At 48.4% G+C, this 19,594-nt stretch overlaps 1 protein-coding gene across 4 annotated transcripts in view; it reads right to left on the bottom strand.

The window, feature by feature from the left end:
• Positions 1-19,306, bottom strand: part of BCL2L1 (BCL2 like 1) — a 49,186-nt gene extending 29,880 nt beyond the window's left edge. The window contains exons 1-2 of one of the 4 annotated variants that reach the window (XM_080925345.1): positions 19,277-19,306; positions 17,135-17,804 (exon numbers count right to left, since the gene is read on the bottom strand). In XM_080925345.1, the coding sequence (XP_080781471.1) occupies positions 17,135-17,698 (564 nt within the window). In that variant the 5' untranslated portion in view covers positions 17,699-17,804; positions 19,277-19,306. The other 3 variants (XM_080925344.1, XM_080925343.1, XM_080925342.1) reach the window with 3 other exon arrangements.
• Between the last annotated feature and the right edge of the window lie 288 nt (positions 19,307-19,594).

The following is a 19,594-nucleotide window of genomic DNA, read 5'->3' as shown; positions in this document are numbered from 1 at the left end:
AATGAAGAAAGGGAGTATTCTCTGCCATTAAGCAAATATCAATGAGTACTACAAATACTATGTTAGTCTCTGGGGATTTGAGGTGACTAGGGTGGGTTTCTATGTTTTTTTCCTGAGCTCAGAATCAGCAGAGAGAACAAAATCAAAGAACTACAGTGCTGGATACAATAGCTACAGCAGCAACAGCTGTCCCCCACCCCAACAGGACAGAGGGGCTTCTGAGGCAGACTGCCTGGGTTCAGAGCATGGCTTCACCACTTACTAGCTATATTTCTGTGATGTTTTCCTCTCTGTTACTTCTTTCTCCTCTGCAAAAATGAATTCGAAAGAGTAATTCTTCCTGGTTTGAGTTTTGTTTTGTGTTTTTTGAGAGAGTGTCTCATGACGTGAGTTCAATTCCTAACATTCATGTGAGAAGCCAGGTGTGGAGACATGCACTTGTAACAATATTACTTGAGAGATGAAGACAGCCTGGTCCATAGGGCTCAGAGGCCAGAGGTTTAGACTGAGCAGCAAGAGACCATGTTTCAAAATAAAGTGGAGAATGACAGAGGACCATTGAAGCCAATCTCTAGCTTCCTTAACATACACACACACACACAGACAAGTACACACACTTATACAACATGCACAGATACAACATACACAGAGGAAAAAAAGAAACACAGCTACTGTCCAACAGCAGTATAAGATGATGCCAAGACTCAAACCCATAAATACAATTCTACAGTCCATGCTTCCAACTAAGGAACCTTCTTCTCTTGAAGCTCAAACACAAGGGACCAGAGAGATGTCTTGACAGGTAAAATTGCTTGCCACAAGCCTTTAATCCCAACACTCAGGAGGCAGAAGCTAGTGAATCTCTATGAGTTTGAGGTCAACATAGTCTAAAAGCTAGTTCTAGGCCAGCCAGAGATATTGTGAGACGCTGTGTCCAAAACCAGACAGTGCTTTTCAATCAAATCTCATCAGACCTGTGTTCGATCCTCTTAAAACACACAAAAAGATAAGCAAGAACAGTTAGGCATATTGGCACATGTCTTTAGTCCCAAAACTTGGGAGGCAGAGGCAGGCAGATCTCTGTAGGCCAGGCTGGTCTACAGAGCAAGTTCCAGGACAGCCAGGGCTGTTGCATAGAAAAACCCTATCTTAAAAAAAAAAAAAAAAAAAGACAGGAGAGAACTGACTTCATAAAAGTGTCCTCTGCCCTCCACCCAGTTGCTTATGGCACACAATAATGATGATACCCATAATCACGATGATGAAGTAAAATAGAAAAAAAGAAAAGAAAAGAAAAGAAAAGAAAAAGACATAGCCCAGTGCCACAAACAACAGAAACCCCACAAAAGAAGGTCTGGCAATCAAGGTCACTATCCCTGGACCCTTTCCGATATAGCTCAAAGGAGAGAATTCTCTTTCAACCTGAAGGGCTCTGAAAAGGGCCCAAAGGACTAGATGTCAACTGCAGGCTTTGCTCCAAACTTCCACACACATCTCTTATTGAGGCATTGGGTACCAATATTGAACCCTATCTTCTACAACCAAATGAGACCGAGAAAGTGCTGCAGGTGCAGACCACCTGCATGGACAGGCAGGCAGAATGGACTTTTGTCTGGTCCCACACACCTTTCAGTTTCAACACTCAGCCACCTGCTGCTTGATCCAGTCCCAGGAGACCCAGAACCCTAGGCTTGGGCTTCCTCCCTGGGCCTTGCCTCAGAGGGTCATTTCTGAGTGACTCCCTAAAGACCTCTCTCCAGTGTGGTCACCGAAGGTTCCATCTGCATGTGAGTGCTGTAAGGGAGCAGAAGGAGCATGGGTAGAACAAGGGGTGGCTATATTGTTCTCAACCAGAGGTGAGTGTGGTGAGGAGCTCTGAGCCCTGGATTTTATATGTAAGTGACATTGATCTGGGTGGGGGCCCAAGCTCCCACTAGTACCATAGCTAGGCAGGCAAGGACATTCTGGGGTAGCCAATACTCACTGGAGTCACATTCAACAGTCTGAGTTTGTCTAGTAATTTCACGGCAGAAGGCAACCAATAGCTAAATCCGTGAGTAACCAAGCCATACAGAGAAAGAAATGGAAAAAACTAGAATTTGGTGAGCTTATTCTCCACAAGGCAGTATAATGGGGCACTCTACTTACACCAGCCAGCATTAGGAATGCTTGCTCATCTGGCTGCTGGACACTTAGCCACTAAGTGGTAGGACCAATGGTAGCCGGTAAAAGTGATGGTCCTGTGCTCAATAAGCACAGTGTTTCCTCCTTAGCTTCTTCCTAACCTGCGCCCTGTAACTCCCCTGTGAAACAACCTGTCTAGAAAGAACTATTTCCCCTTAATGATGTCTAGGCTTGAAAAAATAAGCTTGTCCTAACCCACAAAAATAGGGAAATATTAAGTCAACGTTTGTTTCCTTTTGCTGGCTGTTGGTTCAGTGGAAGAATGAATGATACAGACATCTATGGCTGTGGCCTCAATCAAGGAGGAGCAACAAGACCAAACATTTATAGTTTTCAAAGTGCTTTTTCACTTATCACCTCCTAGGGCCTCCCTGCTAGCCCAGGAGGGAGGCAAAGCGGGTGTTATCTTTCTTCAGCATATGAGGCGACAGGCAGAGCTTAGGCAAGAGGCTTATGGCCATTGAACAAACAAGGAAAGAGGCCATCCCAGAGAAACTCCACAGTACCCACACAATTCACTTATCCAGATATGGAGGCACACACTGTGTGCTAGGCTTGCATGCTCCTGTATACTATAAATGTTCAATTCATAAATCTTCCAGTCATCAAACATGGCGGGTCTGCAATCTTGGAGAACCTTGGCAAATACTAGAGAAAATACACCCTGTTGCCAAATACCTAGTCAACAACATGGGTCCAGCTGTGTTCAAGTTCTGACTTGAGGCCCTCCCTGGTGAGGGAGGCAGGCACAAGGCTGTGAGCTAAAGTCCCTGTTTCCCTAATTCTTGGGCCAAAGGCTAACCTCATCTTCTGTCGCCCAAACATTTGCTTTCAGAAAGCAGCTCCTTTAATCCCAGCACTCTGGAGACAGAGACATCTCTATGAGTTCAAGGCCAGCCTGGTTTATATAATGAGTTCCAAAGCAACTTGAGCACCTGTGACAGACAGCAATCAGGTAACAGTAATAGCAGGAGCTGTCACACTGAGTAGTCACCATATGCCAGGCTCCATGAATCTAACAGTTGTTTTCAACCTTAGCAGAGTATTTCCAGAAAAGCACTTAAATTACTTCTGAGCAGTGGGTAGGTGCAACATGCCTGTGGAAGTCTGAGGAAACCTTGGTGAAGTAGCTTCTTTCATTCTACACGTGGGTTCTAGGGTCTGAACTCATGTCATTAGGCTTTATAACAAATGCTACCCACTGTGCCATCTCATCCACTCTCCCCCACCCCCACCACACAGGACAGTCTTGATGACATTCTTCTTGCCTTAGCCTCCCAAGCACTGTGACTACAGGCAGGCGTTACTAAGCCCAGCAACTATGTCCAACTCATCACTACTTACTTTTTGTTAGTTTGAGGCAGAGCTAGGCTAGTTTATAATTCCTTATATAGTCGAAGACAACCTTGAACTTCTGATCCTCCAGAATACTGAGTTTTAGGTCTGGGTTACAAAGCCTGCGTAGGTGCAGTGCTAGGACTTGAACCCAGGGCTTCCTGTATGCCGGGCAAACGCTCTACCAATGAGTTACACTCCTAACCCTACTGTACCTAACTCTTCATGGTGATCACCAATTTTCTCCCAAGGAGGCACTGGCAAGTACCACAAACATCAGAAGCAGCTGCTACTAGAGAGGGTGGAGGCCTCCAGAGACCCAGAACCTTTCTCACTCATCCAGCTGTAGTCCCAACCATTTCCTACATGTTTTGAAACAGGGTCTCTGGAGTCCAGCTGGCCCTGACCTCAGTCTTGTCACACCCTCCCAGGTAGTTGGTTTTACTGTCCTACTGGAAAGGAGGAAAGAAGAGGACTTGTGTTCTCAGCAACAGTTTCTCCCTCTATATATGCCTCAGGGAGTTTGTGGCTTCTTCTGGCCATCCACCACTCCCTGGAGAGAAGTGGAAGGGGTGGACTGGTACGACTTCTCCCTGGGCATGGCAGTAGACACAGCAAAGAAGAAACCTTATTGACTGTGTCCTTCCTTGGGCAACAACCCCACGCATGTGACACGTTGCATGTTCTTCACATTGAACTATTCTGGGGAATTCCAGGGTACCTTTTGGACCCAAGAAGTCTCAAGGATGATAGACTGGAACAGCCCTCAACTATAACCTAAGCTAACTATTTCTAAGCATTCTAACTAGGTCGTCGGGTTCCTGGAGAAGCCAGCTGTGTGAGGGGTGGGGGAGGGAAGTTTTGTAGCCTACCAAGATCCCTACTTCCCCTCAGGCCACACCCTCCTCGAAATCTGCACCTGCTCTTGAGCTGACCCCTCCCCCTAGTTGGCCCAGCTGTCTGAGCTCCCAGGGCCCCTCTCTGCCTTCCTCAGTGGGAAGGCCCTTTAGCAGGAGACACCTTATGGTCACCTGAGACTTTCAGAGGCTACCCGCCTCTCTGGAGGATAGTTTTGCTCTACCAGGGCAGCAGGAAAGCTGGGCCTCTTTGGGACTGCCAGGGTACCTTGTTGGCACAGTCACAGCAGGTGGCAGGAGACAGGTGATGTTTACCCTACAAAGGCTAGAGTTGCCAAAAGGCTTCAATCAATCTTTTGAATCTGCACCTGGCTCTGAGCTCCCAATAACAACCAGGGCGGCCTACCTGGCCTGCAGGTCTCAGGTGCCTTTGACTCTCCCCTCCCTGCAGCTCTGCCTGCCGAGTCCCACCTGGCAAGGGTTCCTTTCTCCCAGGGGTTACCGGAGACTTGACTGCATCCCATGGGTGCTTTGGGCCTTCCCTCTGAGTCCAACTCTACCATTAGCTACTCCCACCCCTACGTTCCCAGGCCTACATCAGTCTCTACTTCCTTCTGCCTGACCAGCTTTGCCCAGTTCAGATCCTCCTCAGTAAAAGCCATGATAGCTCACCATTTCCCAGTGTTTCACATGCACCCTTCAGATCTGGCTGGCTGCTTCTTACCCATCTAGCCTGTCCCAGCCACATTCCTTTCACCTATTTAATCTTCCACTGAGCTGGGTGTGGTGGTGCAAGCCCATAACCCCAGAAAAGTGTCACAGGAGGACTAAGGTCAGGACCAAATGGGTTCCACAGAGATCCTGTCTCAAATCAGGCTGAAAATGGTTGGTACTATAGACTGAGGAAGAATACTTGCACAGCATGCTTAATGCCCTGGGTCCAACCTCCAGCATACAGGGTAGGGAGGAGCAAAGAAGCCTCATGTTCCACATCTTCTGAACAGGTGACAGCACAGGAAACCGACCAAGTCTACTGTAGGTCTATACTCCACAGTCGTTCTCTCAAAAAACACTGGCCAAATGTTACCAAATTTCAAACTTTCTGCTAGATGTTGGTAATAAAGGAAAAATTTCAAGACAAAAGCAAATACTCTGGGAGCTTAAGTTTCCCTGAATTAGACAGTAAACATGTAAACATGGGTAGTCTCTAGGGAAGTAAGACCTGAATGATAAAGATAAGAGTCCTAATCAGACTTGAGGCAGGCAGAGTGATTCTCAGCAGAGGAAAAACATGGAGCCCCCGAGGAAGAGACCCATTACCATTATCTTCTTTTTACAGATGAGGAAATGGGAGACCTCAGCATACAAAGCCATGCTGCTGAAAAAACCATGGTTACTTAAGCCCCCAGTGACTTTCCCCACTCTGATGCTTTCTATTGGGGTGCAAAAGAGGGTAGACTGGCAATCTAGCTGGTCAGGGGCCAGGTGGAAGGTGACGATGCTGACCGAGGGTGGAGGCCTCTCGTGGGTAATCTAATGGGTAGTGGAGGTAGAAGCAGGACCGCTGGCAGAGGCCCAGGCCACCTGTAGGACGTAATCAGTGGTCTGGCCTCTTCCACTTTTTGAGTCTATACCACAGATTTGGCACAAGCCATTCACCAAGTATTTGGGGCTTATTCCTGATTCAGAAGTGTCTGTTTCCTCAGGGACTGACAGTGTACTACTACATCTAGTAGTAACAACCCTCCTGTTCACTGAACAGACACTAGCCAATCCCCTGCTGAAGCCTGGGCACTGTGCCAGGCACTCGGGATAAAATAAACTAGTCCAGGTCTGCTGAAAAAGCAACAACACAGTGGCATAAGGATAGATTTTGGCACAAGGCATATTGTCAGACTGCTCTGCCTCTTAGATGCGTTACTATGGAGGTCTCTGAGTCCTGGCTGTGCCCTCTTCACGGCAGAGCAGTTGTGGAGACCGAGTAAGACGATTATGTCAAGGGCATAAATGCAGCAGAGCAAGCAAGCGCTCCACACACAACACCTGCAATTATTCCTACAACACTTAGCATTCACTTCCTTACTTAGGCCTTGCTTACTCCAGTAAGGTTGGCACTATGCTCTCAGGTTTATGGATTTGAGAACTGGACGTTGCTTCACATGTGAGCTATCTACAGGTTTGTTAAACATGATCAATAAATACTGTTTTGGCCTGGCTATGAAATATACCTCAAAAACATATGTGCTAGCCAGGCACACTTACATACAAATGTGGTCCCAGGACTTCCCAGGCAGGAGGAAGTTTCAAGTTAGCTCAAACTACAGAATGAGACAAAAGCACCGCCCTGAGCCCCCGCCCCCGAATCTCATGTGTTAAAGACATGGTCCCTAATGCAACAGTGTTCTGATTCAGAATCTTCAGGAAGGTAACTGGATGCTGAGTGCAGGACGGTCATGGGTTTACTGACTGGGATCAAACCATTTTATGCAGAGACTTGAAAGTGGGACGGGATTAAGAAGGTCTGCTCAACCTGCTATCCCCAGCAGGGCAGGTATCCCAGAGCTCTTCTCGTCATTAAAGAGCAAATTCGTACCTTAATGGGCTTTTGTGTGATGGGAAGTAAGTCACTGGGGGCATGCAGTGATGGGTACGCTCTCCCTAGCTCCCTCTCTCACGCCACTTGCTTCCTTGCTGCCATGAAGTAAGCAACTCTGCTTCACCATTTGTGGGCCAGAAAGCTCCGCCTAACCACTCATAAACCAGAGACAGTGGAGCCAAGGGCCATTAATTGGAAGCTCCAAAACAGTGAGCTAAAATGTCTGGTAGCTGAGGGGACAGACAGATGATCACATAGACTGACTCAAAGGGCAAGGCCACTAGCCGGTTCCATGGTGCAAAGTTGAGACAGACTGCCAACAGGAAGCATGTAGTCTCCCTCACCACCACAGCCACGGTGGTGACATGACACCACCTAAGACACTCATAAGCCTTTACTTATTTAAACCAAATGAATTCAGCTTTAGGAGAGGCAGGAGGCACAAGTAAGACCAAGAGTAACTAGCCAAACACAGGAGCAGGGCATGGTGGGGCATGCCTGTAATCCCAGGAAGTGTAGGAAGGAGGATCAGGAGTTCAAGGTGATCTTCAGCAACCTAATGAGATTGAAGGCAGCCTGGGACACATGAGACTCTTTCAAAAAGCCACCTGCCTCCAAATGAAACAAACCAGGCAAATAGACTTTAAGTCTGACAGTCACTTCACCCTTTGTTTTAATTTCCTCCCTGGAAATGAGGCTGAAAGTAGCCCATCTTACCTGGAAATGTGAACAAAAGCTTTGGTCCCCATCATGGAGAGGAAAGGAACTGTCACTATCTGCAGACTGTTACAGTGGTGCAGTTCTGGAAGTTAAACGCTCTGAACTGGAACACCAGCTCCTCCAGATACTGGCCTGGGAGGCCTCAGCAATAAGTATCCTTTTTTTCTCTCAGCCTTGGTGTTCTTGACCATAAAATGAAGATGCTACCTACTTTATAGGCTGTTTCAAGTACAGGAAATAAACAGCCTAAGCTCTAGTGTAAGGCAGGCCTGGAGTCGAGTTCTGACTCTGCTTCCCGTGACACCCCTTCAAGGCTCAGCTAGAAGCTTTCTTCCCAGGCTTTGTCTAGTACTAAGTATGCTACTCAGACAAGCTGCTTTACCCCCATGCCTCAGTTGTGAAAGGGGCTAATAATAGTGCCTACTTCATCGAGTGCTGCTGTGAGAATGGATTCAATTAGTACTTGCAGTGCATACTGAACAATGCCTGGCATAGAGTAAGCATTCAATAAATGTTAGGTGCTATTAATAGCAATGTTAACAATAATATTAATCACCAAGCGGAATAAGAGGAGGGGCTGCTTAGTCCTGGGACCTGGGCATCCCGTGGAATAATTTCAAAGAAGTGCTTAGACATGTGTCCGGAAGCAGGCGTACAGCCTGTGGGAGACGCTCTTGTAAAAAGGGCATGAGGCCGGGCTCCTAAGTCCCAGTCGCACTGACCAAGGGACAGTCTCTGGGGACAGAATCAGGTTCCTCTGAAGGGACACTGTGTTCCCAGCGGTTGTGTTCCAGGCCCTGCCTGACTCTGACTTGGGGAACAAAGGCACATGTGTGTGGCCAGGGTGGAGGGAGGGGAATGTTTCCCTTTCAAGAGCTGGAACAAAGGATCTGAGGCATAGTTGAGTGCATTCCAATCCCCTCCCAGGCCAGCTCCCATTCCTCAGAGGACAGTCCAACAGGGTTTGCAACCTTCCAGCTTCCTCCTGAAAGGTGACTTGGGAAGGAGTGGCAAGCTCTGTCAGTCCACCCAGTCATCAATCTCCAAGAAGCAGGATTTTAAGTGCAGAACCTTGGTTATTTCTCTTAGAAATCTCTGTCCTATGCCCAAATGGGTAGAAACCCATGGAAGAAGTCAGTTCATAGATGACACAGGGTACTCCAAGTGACAGGTCTAGTGCCCCTCTAGGGGAGAGTTTCTAACTGATGGAGCCAGGGAGACTGGCTGGGAATTCTTTCCAACTGACCCCACGGTCTAGCATCATAGGCAGAACTACTAGAAAAGCATCTCCAGTTCTAAAGGGAGGAGGGCAGGTTGGAAGGAGAGACTAGGTGAAGGGGAAAGGAAAGAGCAGAGAAAGTGACTGAAAGAGGAAAGCGAGGGCATACAAAAAAGTAGGGGCATGCCTCTTGGGACATTACTTTCCAGTTTCCACACTGCAGCAGGAATCCGGCTGCTGGGCCGGGACAGGAAACAGTCTATGGAAGTCATTGCAATGGCATTTCCTGAAGAGCAAGAGAAAAAGCTCTAGTTCCGAGGGGAACGCTGCTCTTACCCAGAGAACTCCATCGCCTGGAGTCAATGTAAGCCTGGCCTGAGGCTCACTGGGGATGAAACCAAGCAGCACAAGGTCCCAAAGGTGGTTTCTCTCTACAAAACAGTGACTGGAGGGGTCCAAGGATCATGACAGCACTGTCTGGATGTGTGTCATGGTTCTGAGCACTGTAGACCAAGAGCTGACTTTCTGAGCCTTCCCAACAAGCCCAGGTCACAGACTAGGTGACCAGCGAACCCACTAATCACTGAGCCTTGCCTGCTCCTGTGACATGGAGATGGCACTGTTCAGATCACCAATCTGCATGGCTAAAGGTATCACAAAGGCAAGGTAGATATGCAAGTGCTTTGTAACTTGGAATACGCTGGTCAGCGTGCATGGAGCCAGCGACAAATGTCACTGTGTCTTGGAAAGAAGGAAGCCACTCTAAGTAACTGCTGTGGAATAGCCTCCTTGGTGAAATCTGCCCTCGGACTGACGCCTGTGAGAATCAGGACTTCTAGGATGTCAATTTCAAGATCCCATCATGAGGAAGAAACTGAGGTCTGGGACTAAAATGATCTGTTGGTAGACTGAATACAGAGAGCTAAGAGAGCAGATATTTGGGTCTTTACCCGAAGACCAGGGAGAGCTTGGTCCACTAGAGTATTTATGCCATGACAGAAGGCTGCCAGGAGAATGTGCCTACTATAAACAAAAAGGAGAACGAAGGCTTTGTGAATGAATGAGCCAAGAGTTCCACGGGACAGATAATAAAAAGTGTGACAGCAACAAGGTATCAGGCTCTCCAGACCCCAGCATACTTCAATGTAGGTCCAAGAGCTTGAGGGGTGGTAGCAGGATGTTTGCCTGGACGAGTTCAGTTTTTCAGGCAGAAACAGAAGAATAAAGGAGGATCATTTGGAAAGTATATTTGGAAAGAAGTATTTCTGAAGAAGAGTTAAAGTTATTGGCATGAGATAGGGGCTCACTGTATAGCCCAGGTTGGCCCTGAATTCATGATGTAGTCTGGCCTGGCCTCAAACTCAAAGCAATCTTTCTGCTCATCCTCCCAAGTGTTAGGATTATAGCCGTGCACCACCATGCCCAGATAACAGCGTATTCAGTCCGTGTTCCAGCTAGAATCTCCAAATAGCCAAAAAAACAAAAACAAACAAAAACCAAAAACCCCAAACCAAAGCCCATGGTTTCCAATGTGGCTAGACAGACGAGTCATTCTCTCTCTGCTTGCACACTCAAAGCTCAGATGCCTTTTCATCTGTGAAGACTTCCTTTCACCTGTACACAATTCCGAGCACCACCTCCCTGCTACAAACCTACTCTTGGCTTCTTTTTTGTTTCAGGCCAAAGTCTCAACCTATCCTTCAACACCCTGCGTGCTCTGGTTCCCAGCCTCCTCTCTATCCTTTCCCCAAGTTTTCTTTGCCCTCGCCTCCTACCATTCTGTTCCTTGTTGCTTCTTCAGCCAAAATGACTTCTTGCCATCACTGAAAGTGCCAAGTCTCCTTCCTCCTCAGCTCGCTCCTCTGCCTATAAAGCTATATGGACCCACACTGTGAACCACCTCTTCAGATCTTGGCTCAAATACCATGTTCAGGTTTGCTGGGGTTCTGGACACAATATTCCAAAAACAGGCCTAGGAGACCAGAATATAGATATGTGGCTTACTGGAAGCTGGTTACTCCAAGGAACATACATACACCCAGAGATGCATAGGATTAACCCTGAAAAGCTGTTTTCTTTCTTTCTTTCCTTTCTTCTTCTTCTTCTTCTTCTTCTTCTTTTTTTTTCCTTTTTCAGTTTTCAAGATAGGGTTGCCCTGTACAGCCTTAGCTGATCTGGAAAAAAGCTGGTTTCATAAAAGAAACATCTGTCACAAAAGCATTTATTTGTATCAGTAATCAGGTTGTTCTACAACTTTTATTACCTGTATTTACTCACGGGGGCTGCAGAGATGGCTCAGTGGTTAAGAGGACCAACTGCTCTTCCAAAGGTCCTGAGTTCAATTCCCAGCAACCACATGGTGGCTCACAACCACCTGTAATGGATTCTGGTGTATCTGAAGACAGCTACAGTGCACTCATATACATTAAATAAGCAAAATCTTTTAAAAATTACTTACTCACTATGATTCCCTTCCCATACCTTGGATAGTCCCTGTATGAATCCCAAAGCCCTATTCCTTCCTCCCATTTATTTATTTACATATTTCTTGGTTTAACACAGGGTCTCACTATGTAGCCCTCACCGGCCTCCCACTCCAAGATCTGCCTGTCTCTGCGGGGTGCTGGGATGAGAGGCATGTGCCACCACACTCAGCCTCCTATCTCTTTATGGAGTTCAGGATGATACATAAACCCCAATCATGAATCTAGACATTCTTTGAGTTTGGCTCTTGTGTACTTACGAATTATCAAAACATTTGAGTTTTCTGTTAATTTGTCTTATGTCAAATTAATATTCTAGCCACTCAACAGGTGAGGAGTGAGCTCTTTTTCATTTCTCTACATCTTGATTCTTCACGTTTTTTATTACTCTTTAAGTTTCATCCATCTACTCACTGGGGACAGGCATGCCATGGGCAGATATGGAAGGCAAAGGACAACTAGCACTATCCTTCCTTCCACCATAAGGGAACAAGGATGTAACCCAAGATACCATGTTCGACAGCATCTACCTTCGCAAGCTGAATTATCCTGCCACTCTGACCACCATTATTAAAGTGGTGCCCTACCCTGCCTTGCTAGGCATAATCTATGAACCAATTTGCTTTTCCCCCTAATTTTCTTCAAAAATCCATGCATTTCTCTCCCTCTCTCTTACACACATACACACACACACACACACACACACACACATACACACACACACAGGAAGGGGGGGCCAAGCGACTGACTGAGTAACCAAATCTGGGTCCTCTAGAAGAACAGTAGGAGCTCTTAAACACTGAGTCATCTCTCTAGCTCCCAGGCTGTACCAATGGACTGCTGTGTATACGGAGTGCATGTACACTCAGCTTAGCTTGCATCTATATGCATATGCATATGGAAGCTGGAGGTCAATCCTGGGTATTGCTTCCCAGGAGCTATCTACTTCACTGGCCTAGAGCTCACATGTTAGGCTTGAGTGGTCTCTGCCTCCAGCTTTGAGATCACAGTACAGGATCACTGGGTCACTGTCACTGTCAGACTTTTTTTAAAAAAACATGGATTCCGGATTCTAGTGATCAAACTCAGGAGATTCTTTTTTATTAAAGGGTTTGAGAAGATCTTTCTGTATAGACTTGGCTATCCTAGAACTCACTCTGTAGACCAGCCTGCCTCTGCCTCCCAAGTGTTAGGATTAAAAGCATGGCAGATCCAAACTCAGATTCTTACGCTAGCACAGCAAGCATTTTACAGACTGAACCTCAGCTTCCAATATATATTTTTTGTCTCTCCACCAGAAAGAGCTACATGAGGCAAAAGTAGATCTAGTATTTGTTAATTCGTTTCCTATTGAGCCTAGCAGGGTAGTGGCTCAGTATCTGGGTCAGAGGAGGTGCCCACCATTATTATTCTGGTTTGATAAGGTCCTTTCTTCAGATAGTCAGTATCTTTTTCACTGGTGACTGCTACACCCAAGACCTGTGCTCTGGGCTGAGATAATCAGTGTGAACAAGATGTGGACTCTGCCTCAACTCCTGACAGAGGCCAGCTGTTAGAAATGCCTTCTCTGCACCAACTTAAACAGCTTCCTTCCTTTATACAAAGTGCTAGGGATCATATACAAAAGTCGAATATCAAGCTGGTGGCAATTTGTCTCACTAGCTGAAACAAAAACCCAGTGGTCCTTATCACTAGATGCCCAGCGGGAGTGGGGCGACAGGATCCCGAGTAACTCCTTCAAGAAAGGAGGAGTGGTAAGGAAGACCCTGTGGACTCTGGCTGGGGGCTGCGGATGGGGCAGAAATCTTGACAGATTTAGGTTGTCGAGGATGTTGTTTCTGTTGAAAGACAGCTCACTGGGGACTACCTTTAAATCAAAGCACACTAAACCAGACAAAGCAGCAATTGCAAAAAGCAAGACCTGTGACGGTAGACTGAGGGCTGGGGAAAACCAGGAGGCAGGACACAAGAGAAGAATGAATGCCCAAGCCCACTGGTCTTAGGACAGGAGTCTGCTGGGATTGGGGTTCAGCTAATAATACTGCTTCACACAGCCCAAACAAAACTGGTGGTTGCCCACAAGAAAGTCAAGAAACTCCTCCAGGTTCCACTGGCCCCCTAAAAATACCTGGGTAATTTTCAGGCAGATGAAGAGCTCCATGTGGTTTCTGGGGATGTTGCTTTAGGGAGTCTGGAAAACCCTACAATGGCAAAGAAGTTTTAAGAGCCACCTAAAAAGGATACCGAAAAAAAGTAGGTGTTCCAAGGGGGAGCCCCTGAGACACTTTACTTCATTTGGAGACCTGAATGAGGTTACTAAGAATTTTGGTGTTGGGGTTTCTCATGGGGTTTCCCCAAGAAAACCACAGAACTGCCGAATTTGCAAATGGAGCTGAGGTGCTTCAGCTAAGCACAATCCATCCCTATTGCACTGAAGGAGCCAGTACAGCTAAGAGATCTGCAGCTCGGGAAAGGCCAAGCTAGGTGCTCTCCCAGTACCACTTATTCACTGCTCCTAACAACAGTGTTTCCACTGGGCACAGGGTATCTCCAGGGCTGCTTATAGCAAAGTGACTGGCCCACTGGAAGCCTCGCCCACATTCAAAGTAAAAAACCCCTAAAGAGTTTCATCTGACCGGGCCTAGGTCTCAGTGAAGAGGCTTAGTTTCTTAAAGAATAACTCCAGGGGGTAAAGTTCAGAGCCTCGGGGAGGAAGCTCATTCTGGAGAAGTGCATCCACCCTACAATTAGGTTAGGGAAGGGCTTTACTCTGGCAGTTGGGCATCATTATTCGATTTTACAGGTAGCAGAGACAAAAGACAAGTGACACAACAGGTACAACATTCCCCAGGTGACTCAGGCAGGTGGGCAGGAGTATGGCCAGAGGCTGGAGTTCCAATCCTTAGAGCATCGCCCTACAATTAGCAGAGATTCTGGGGCAGGCCATCTGTCTCCTTGCTCACATGCCACTCAGTGACTGACAAGGCTGAGATTTTAACAAGGAAAACACCAACAAGAAGCCCATCATGACTGGACAAACTCCTGATGCCATGCCTGAGTTTTACTAGTACCACAGTTGGAGGTTTCCACACATTTGGAAAACTCCTACTGATGATAAAGGCACTGTTCTCAGATACCCAAACAATGCTACAATTACAACATGGAATGAGCACCTTCAGCCCAATAGTAGCCCAAGTTTCTATGCTAGTCTGTCTGGACTATTACTTCCTGAACAAGACATGAATGGAAAGAGTTTGGACTCTAAAATTAGGCCAACCTCAATTTAGTTAGTTGAGAAACATTTAAGCTCAGTCATTTAGCCACTGGGAGCTTTGTGTACAACCTGGGAATAAATTCACCTATCTTGGAAAGTTACTGACTGTATGGAATATATGAATGACCATGTATTTTCCTGATGGAGAGTGAATGTCTAGCTTAAGCTAGCACCTAGCATACTGCTTGCCTTATAGTAATTGTTCAGTAAATTTGCTTCATTAAGTAAAGGATAAAAACACCTGAGGTACTCAAGGTATAAGACAGGCAAAGTTCTTTTCCCTTTCCTAAAGGGATGCTACATTCAGAGCATATCCTGAGTGGACTACCTGAACTCTAAGACCTCAATAGCTGCGGCCTCCAGGGAAGTTAGGGGTGGGATGCCACTGCAGCAGCATCTGTGCAGCTCAGAGGAGACTGTACCTCAAAGGACATGGGCAGGCGTCTTCTACCGAGGCTCAAATAACACTGAGTACACCCCCCCCCCCAGGGGAAGAATGCAGAATGCATATCCAGAAATGGTCCTGCCATAACCGGCTCTTCTGCACACAGTCCTCTCTGCTTACCAAGCAGAAGTGGCAAGTTACCAGGTATGTTGCCCAACAGGCTCTGGAGATTCTTGAGTGAAGAGACTTTAGAAGGTGGAATTCTAGTCAGTGGGGATCTAATGAATTTGCCCCCAAGCTGCTGTTTTACGTAGGTTTAGCATTTTTCCAGGTGATTGGAAAAAGACCTGCCAATTCTCAGGTCCCAGTAGCCTCTGCAGACAAGAGGCTGCCTGGCCCAGCAGGTACCTTTTCCATCTGCCTACTGTTTGCAGCTGGCAAGACCCTACCTGTTGTTAGGACCACTCAGTCAGCAGGCCACAGAAGCAAAGGCCCACACCTACTTGGAGATGCTTCAGAGGGTGTGTCTGAAGCACTGGAATTCTGTCCCTCCTATAATCAGCTGAACAAATATTTGCCCCAAAAGAGAATCAAAGCAAGAGAAAATGAATAGAAGAGGTCACAGCACAAACCAACAGGAACTATTTAATCATTTATCTCCCCAGGGAGTTCATTTACAGATTGGCTTTCAAGTCCTTAGCTCAAGGGAGCCCACCTCTACCTTAACCAACTCTACTCTGTCATCTGACCTCTACTGACAAGTGACCTCCTTGCCTTTACAAGTGCTACCGGAGGGTAGTGGGGTGAAGTTTCAAAGAAATGGGAAACCAGAGACAGGATGGGGTCCCAGGGCAAACCCAGGAGGTCTCTTGCCCAGTAGTAAAGCAAAGAGCTTGCCCCGCCCTAGGCCCAGCCTATGGACAACTAAATTCTTGACATTCCGGAGTCCATGATGCATGGCTCCTTCCACCTCGCTTCCTTCAATGGATGATTTATTTTCCAGTCTGTCCATTTTCCACATATTCTGAGGGGACAGAATATGTCTCAAAAGCCACAATCTCCCCTATTCCAGAATGGAGTTCATTCCAAATGGGAAATGCCTGCTACAGTGACCATCTCTGTCTCACCCTTCAGAGGTGCTGAGCAGGTTTCTCTGGAGAAAAGGCACTCACTGGTCTCAACCTCTGCTCTCTTTAAGAGTCACACTAGTCTGTTAGAAACTAAGGCTCCAGAAGGTAAACCAGCCTGACCAAGGTCACATGGCCAGTTAAATGACAGGGCCAGAACTCACACCCTCATCCAGTCTGTCACCAAATCTTAATTTCCTACAGAGCCTCACAGACCAGGCTCTTGCTCTGTCAGAAAAACACTGGGCAGAGCAACTGGAGATCCCCAACCGGCCCAGGGCAGTGAGGTTCAAAGTCCTGGGGCTCAGTATATGGCACAACAAGGGCTCCACGAACAAGCCAGCCATGCAGAAAGTTGCACACTTAGGGAAAATGAACTTAGGGGCACAGCACAAACATGATTGGCCCAGACCACCCTCCCTAAAATCAGACAATACTCAGCCACTCCAGCCAGCGGGCTCCTGCCTGACCACATGGTCTGAGTATCATGCATGCAAGCACACAGGAGCCCGAGGCGACCAGCTCCGCAGTTCCTCCGGGTATTATGTTCATCACCCCTGCCAAGGTGACCCATTACGTGAGAATGAGCAGAATGCTGGGAGAACTTGCTACTCTCACAGGTTTTAAGCCAAGTAAACACACAGGCCGTTTTTTGTTTTTTTTTTTTTTTTTGTTGTTGTTGTTGTTTGGTTTTTGTTTTGGCTGGGAAATTGGAATAAAACTATAAAATTGTGGGGCCACTAGGGTATCCAGAATGAAAGATACAGGTCCCTTAAAAACTGGGTCATCTGTATTTCCAAAGTTGTATTAAAATGAAGCCAGGAAAGTCTCCTGAACAATCAATATCTTCAACATCCATGCCATACAACAGAAAAGAAAGCAAAACAGGCAGCTAGGGATCTCCACAGAGAAGAGACACACAAGGGGCGGACATACAAGGGGCGTGGTTCTTACCCAGCCGCCGTTCTCCTGGATCCAAGGCTCTAGGTGGTCATTCAGGTAGGTGGCCATCCAACTTGCAATCCGACTCACCAATACCTGCATCTCCTTGTCTACGCTTTCCACGCACAGTGCCCCGCCAAAGGAGAAAAAGGCCACAATGCGACCCCAGTTTACCCCATCCCGAAAGAGTTCATTCACTACCTGTTCAAAGCTCTGATATGCTGTCCCTGGGGTTATATGAAGCTGGGATGTTAGATCACTGAATGCTCTCCGGTACCGCAGTTCAAACTCATCGCCAGCCTCTCTAAGCGCTTGCTTTACTGCTGCCATGGGGATCACCTCCCGAGCATCCAAACTGCTGCTGTGGCCGGTGGCTCCATTCACCGCGGGGCTATCCGCCAGGTGCCAGGATGGGTTGCCGTTGACGGCACTGGGGGTCTCCCTTTCTGGTTCAGTTTCTTCTGGGGCCTCAGTCCTGTTCTCTTCGACATCGCTAAACTGACTCCAGCTGTATCCTTTCTGGGAAAGCTTGTAGGAGAGAAAGTCAACCACCAGCTCCCGGTTGCTCTGAGACATTTTTATAATAGAGATGGGTTCAACCAGTCCATTGTCCAAACACCTGCTCACTCACTGGGTCTGTGTTTAGCGATTCTCTTCCAGGATCCGAAGCCAAGATATGGTTCTGAAGAGAGAGAAAGAGCTTCAGGAGAAAAATTTAATATGCATGTCATTTACCTTAAAATATCCCCATTCCTCCTCCAGGTACCAGAATCGGTTTCTTTGTGGTTCTTATGAAGGTCTGAGTCCAGGTTCTAAGGGACTTCAATGAACTCAAATAGAAAGAACCAGCAAGCTTTGAATTGTTTCATCAGCCTCTTTTTTACTACCACCACCACCCCCTCTTCTCCGAAATGCCTTTTTCCAAAAGTCACCCCCACTGGCATATCCCCACCACCACCACCTACATTCAAATCTATCTCCGGCGACAGCAAGCAGGTGCAACCCCCGGAAGGTCTTTTGTATCATAGGTCGGGAGGAGGTGGTGGCTGGTTCGCCGGTAACTCAGCAAAAAAACCAGCCCCGGCCGGAGGGATCATGCGACCTGGTAGGCAGTCCAGAAGGCGACAGAGGAATTGCGAAGCTTAGGAACCTGCCCCCTCGCCTGCTTCCTCCATCGCCCAGATCCAGGGCGGCCTCTCCTTCGCAGCCTCCAGCCACCCGGGAGCCCAACCCCCTCGCTCTAGCACGCCCCTTGGCTCTCCGCCTCCTACTGGGAGCCAGGAGAACTCTCCCGGAGGTGTGGGTTTAGTGTAATTTCCCCCTACCCCTCCTTTCTTTCTTTCTATTTAAGTACCAGCCCTGGATGAGGCTTCCGAAACCCTAAAGGGACTTCTCAGTGAATCTCAAGGTTTCGAGCAGGGACACGGGGAGGGGGAGCCGGCCTCCGATCTGCGATCTGATTTCGGAAAAACCACTCCCGGCCCTTTCCGAGAGGCGTATGCTGGAGACCCCCCCACAAACACCGCTAGTTGTCTTTGAATTCCCCAAAGGCCCTGGACATAGCTTTGGGGGACTGCCAGGTCCTCCATTCCGCGCCCGGACACAATGGCCGCCGGCACCCCGCACAAAGACGGGGTGAGAGGGAGGCGCTGAGCCCCGCCACCGGCCAGAAAGAAGGGTCGAGGCTCCCACAGCGGAGACCTCGTTTTCCTGAAGCCGGGCTCAAGGCGGTCTTCTGGAGCCCCCTACAGGGCTCCAGGGCCGGAGGCCGCTACGCGCTGGAGCCCCGGGTGGGTGGGCTGAGGCCTCGCTTACGGCTCCGCGCTCCCCTAGGCCGGGTACCCGCCGAGCCACCGCCCCGTTGCTAGGCAACCGCCCTCCCTCAGGGGCGCCCCCTAGACCTCTCTGGAAGGAGGGGTCTCGCCCCCGCGGCCCGCCCCAGCTTAGCCAATCCCCAGGTCGAGTCGGCACGGAAGCGGGACGGCAAAGGCTCCCATTGGGCGCAGCGCCTGTCAGGCATAGAGGAGGCGGCGCTCTCACCTGCGAGCCCAGCGAGCCGTGGGGGGCCACATCCCCCCTTCATCGGCCCCGCGGCTTCCAGACAGGAGAGAGTTTTGCGGCTGGAAAGTATGCCGCGGACTTGGGCCGGCCTACCTGGCTGACTGCTCGTGCCGAATCTCCCGGAGAAGCCGGCCTCAGTTTCCCCTGAAGAGACCGGGGGAACTTGCAAGCGCAGTCACTTCCGGTGCCGCGGCAGCGCGCGCGAGCCCGAGACGCAAGAGGAGTGCGCGCCAGGAGGGACTGGCGTCGAGACGTGGGAAAGCAGCGCCCCCTGGCGAGCGATTTGAGGAGTCGCAGGCGCATGGCCCGTTTATGGTTCACACTCGTTCAATCTAGTTCCTTCATCTATCCGTTTGTATACTACAGAAAAAGTGCTTCCCCCCACCCCCCGCGTGTCCAACATCGGGGAGG

The sequence above is a fragment of the Micromys minutus genome (assembly GCF_963924665.1).
Source record: "Micromys minutus genome assembly, chromosome: 11".
Lineage (NCBI taxonomy): Eukaryota > Metazoa > Chordata > Mammalia > Rodentia > Muridae > Micromys > Micromys minutus.
Note: the sequence above shows the minus strand (reverse complement) of the source record. Positions and strands in the feature narration are given on the sequence as shown.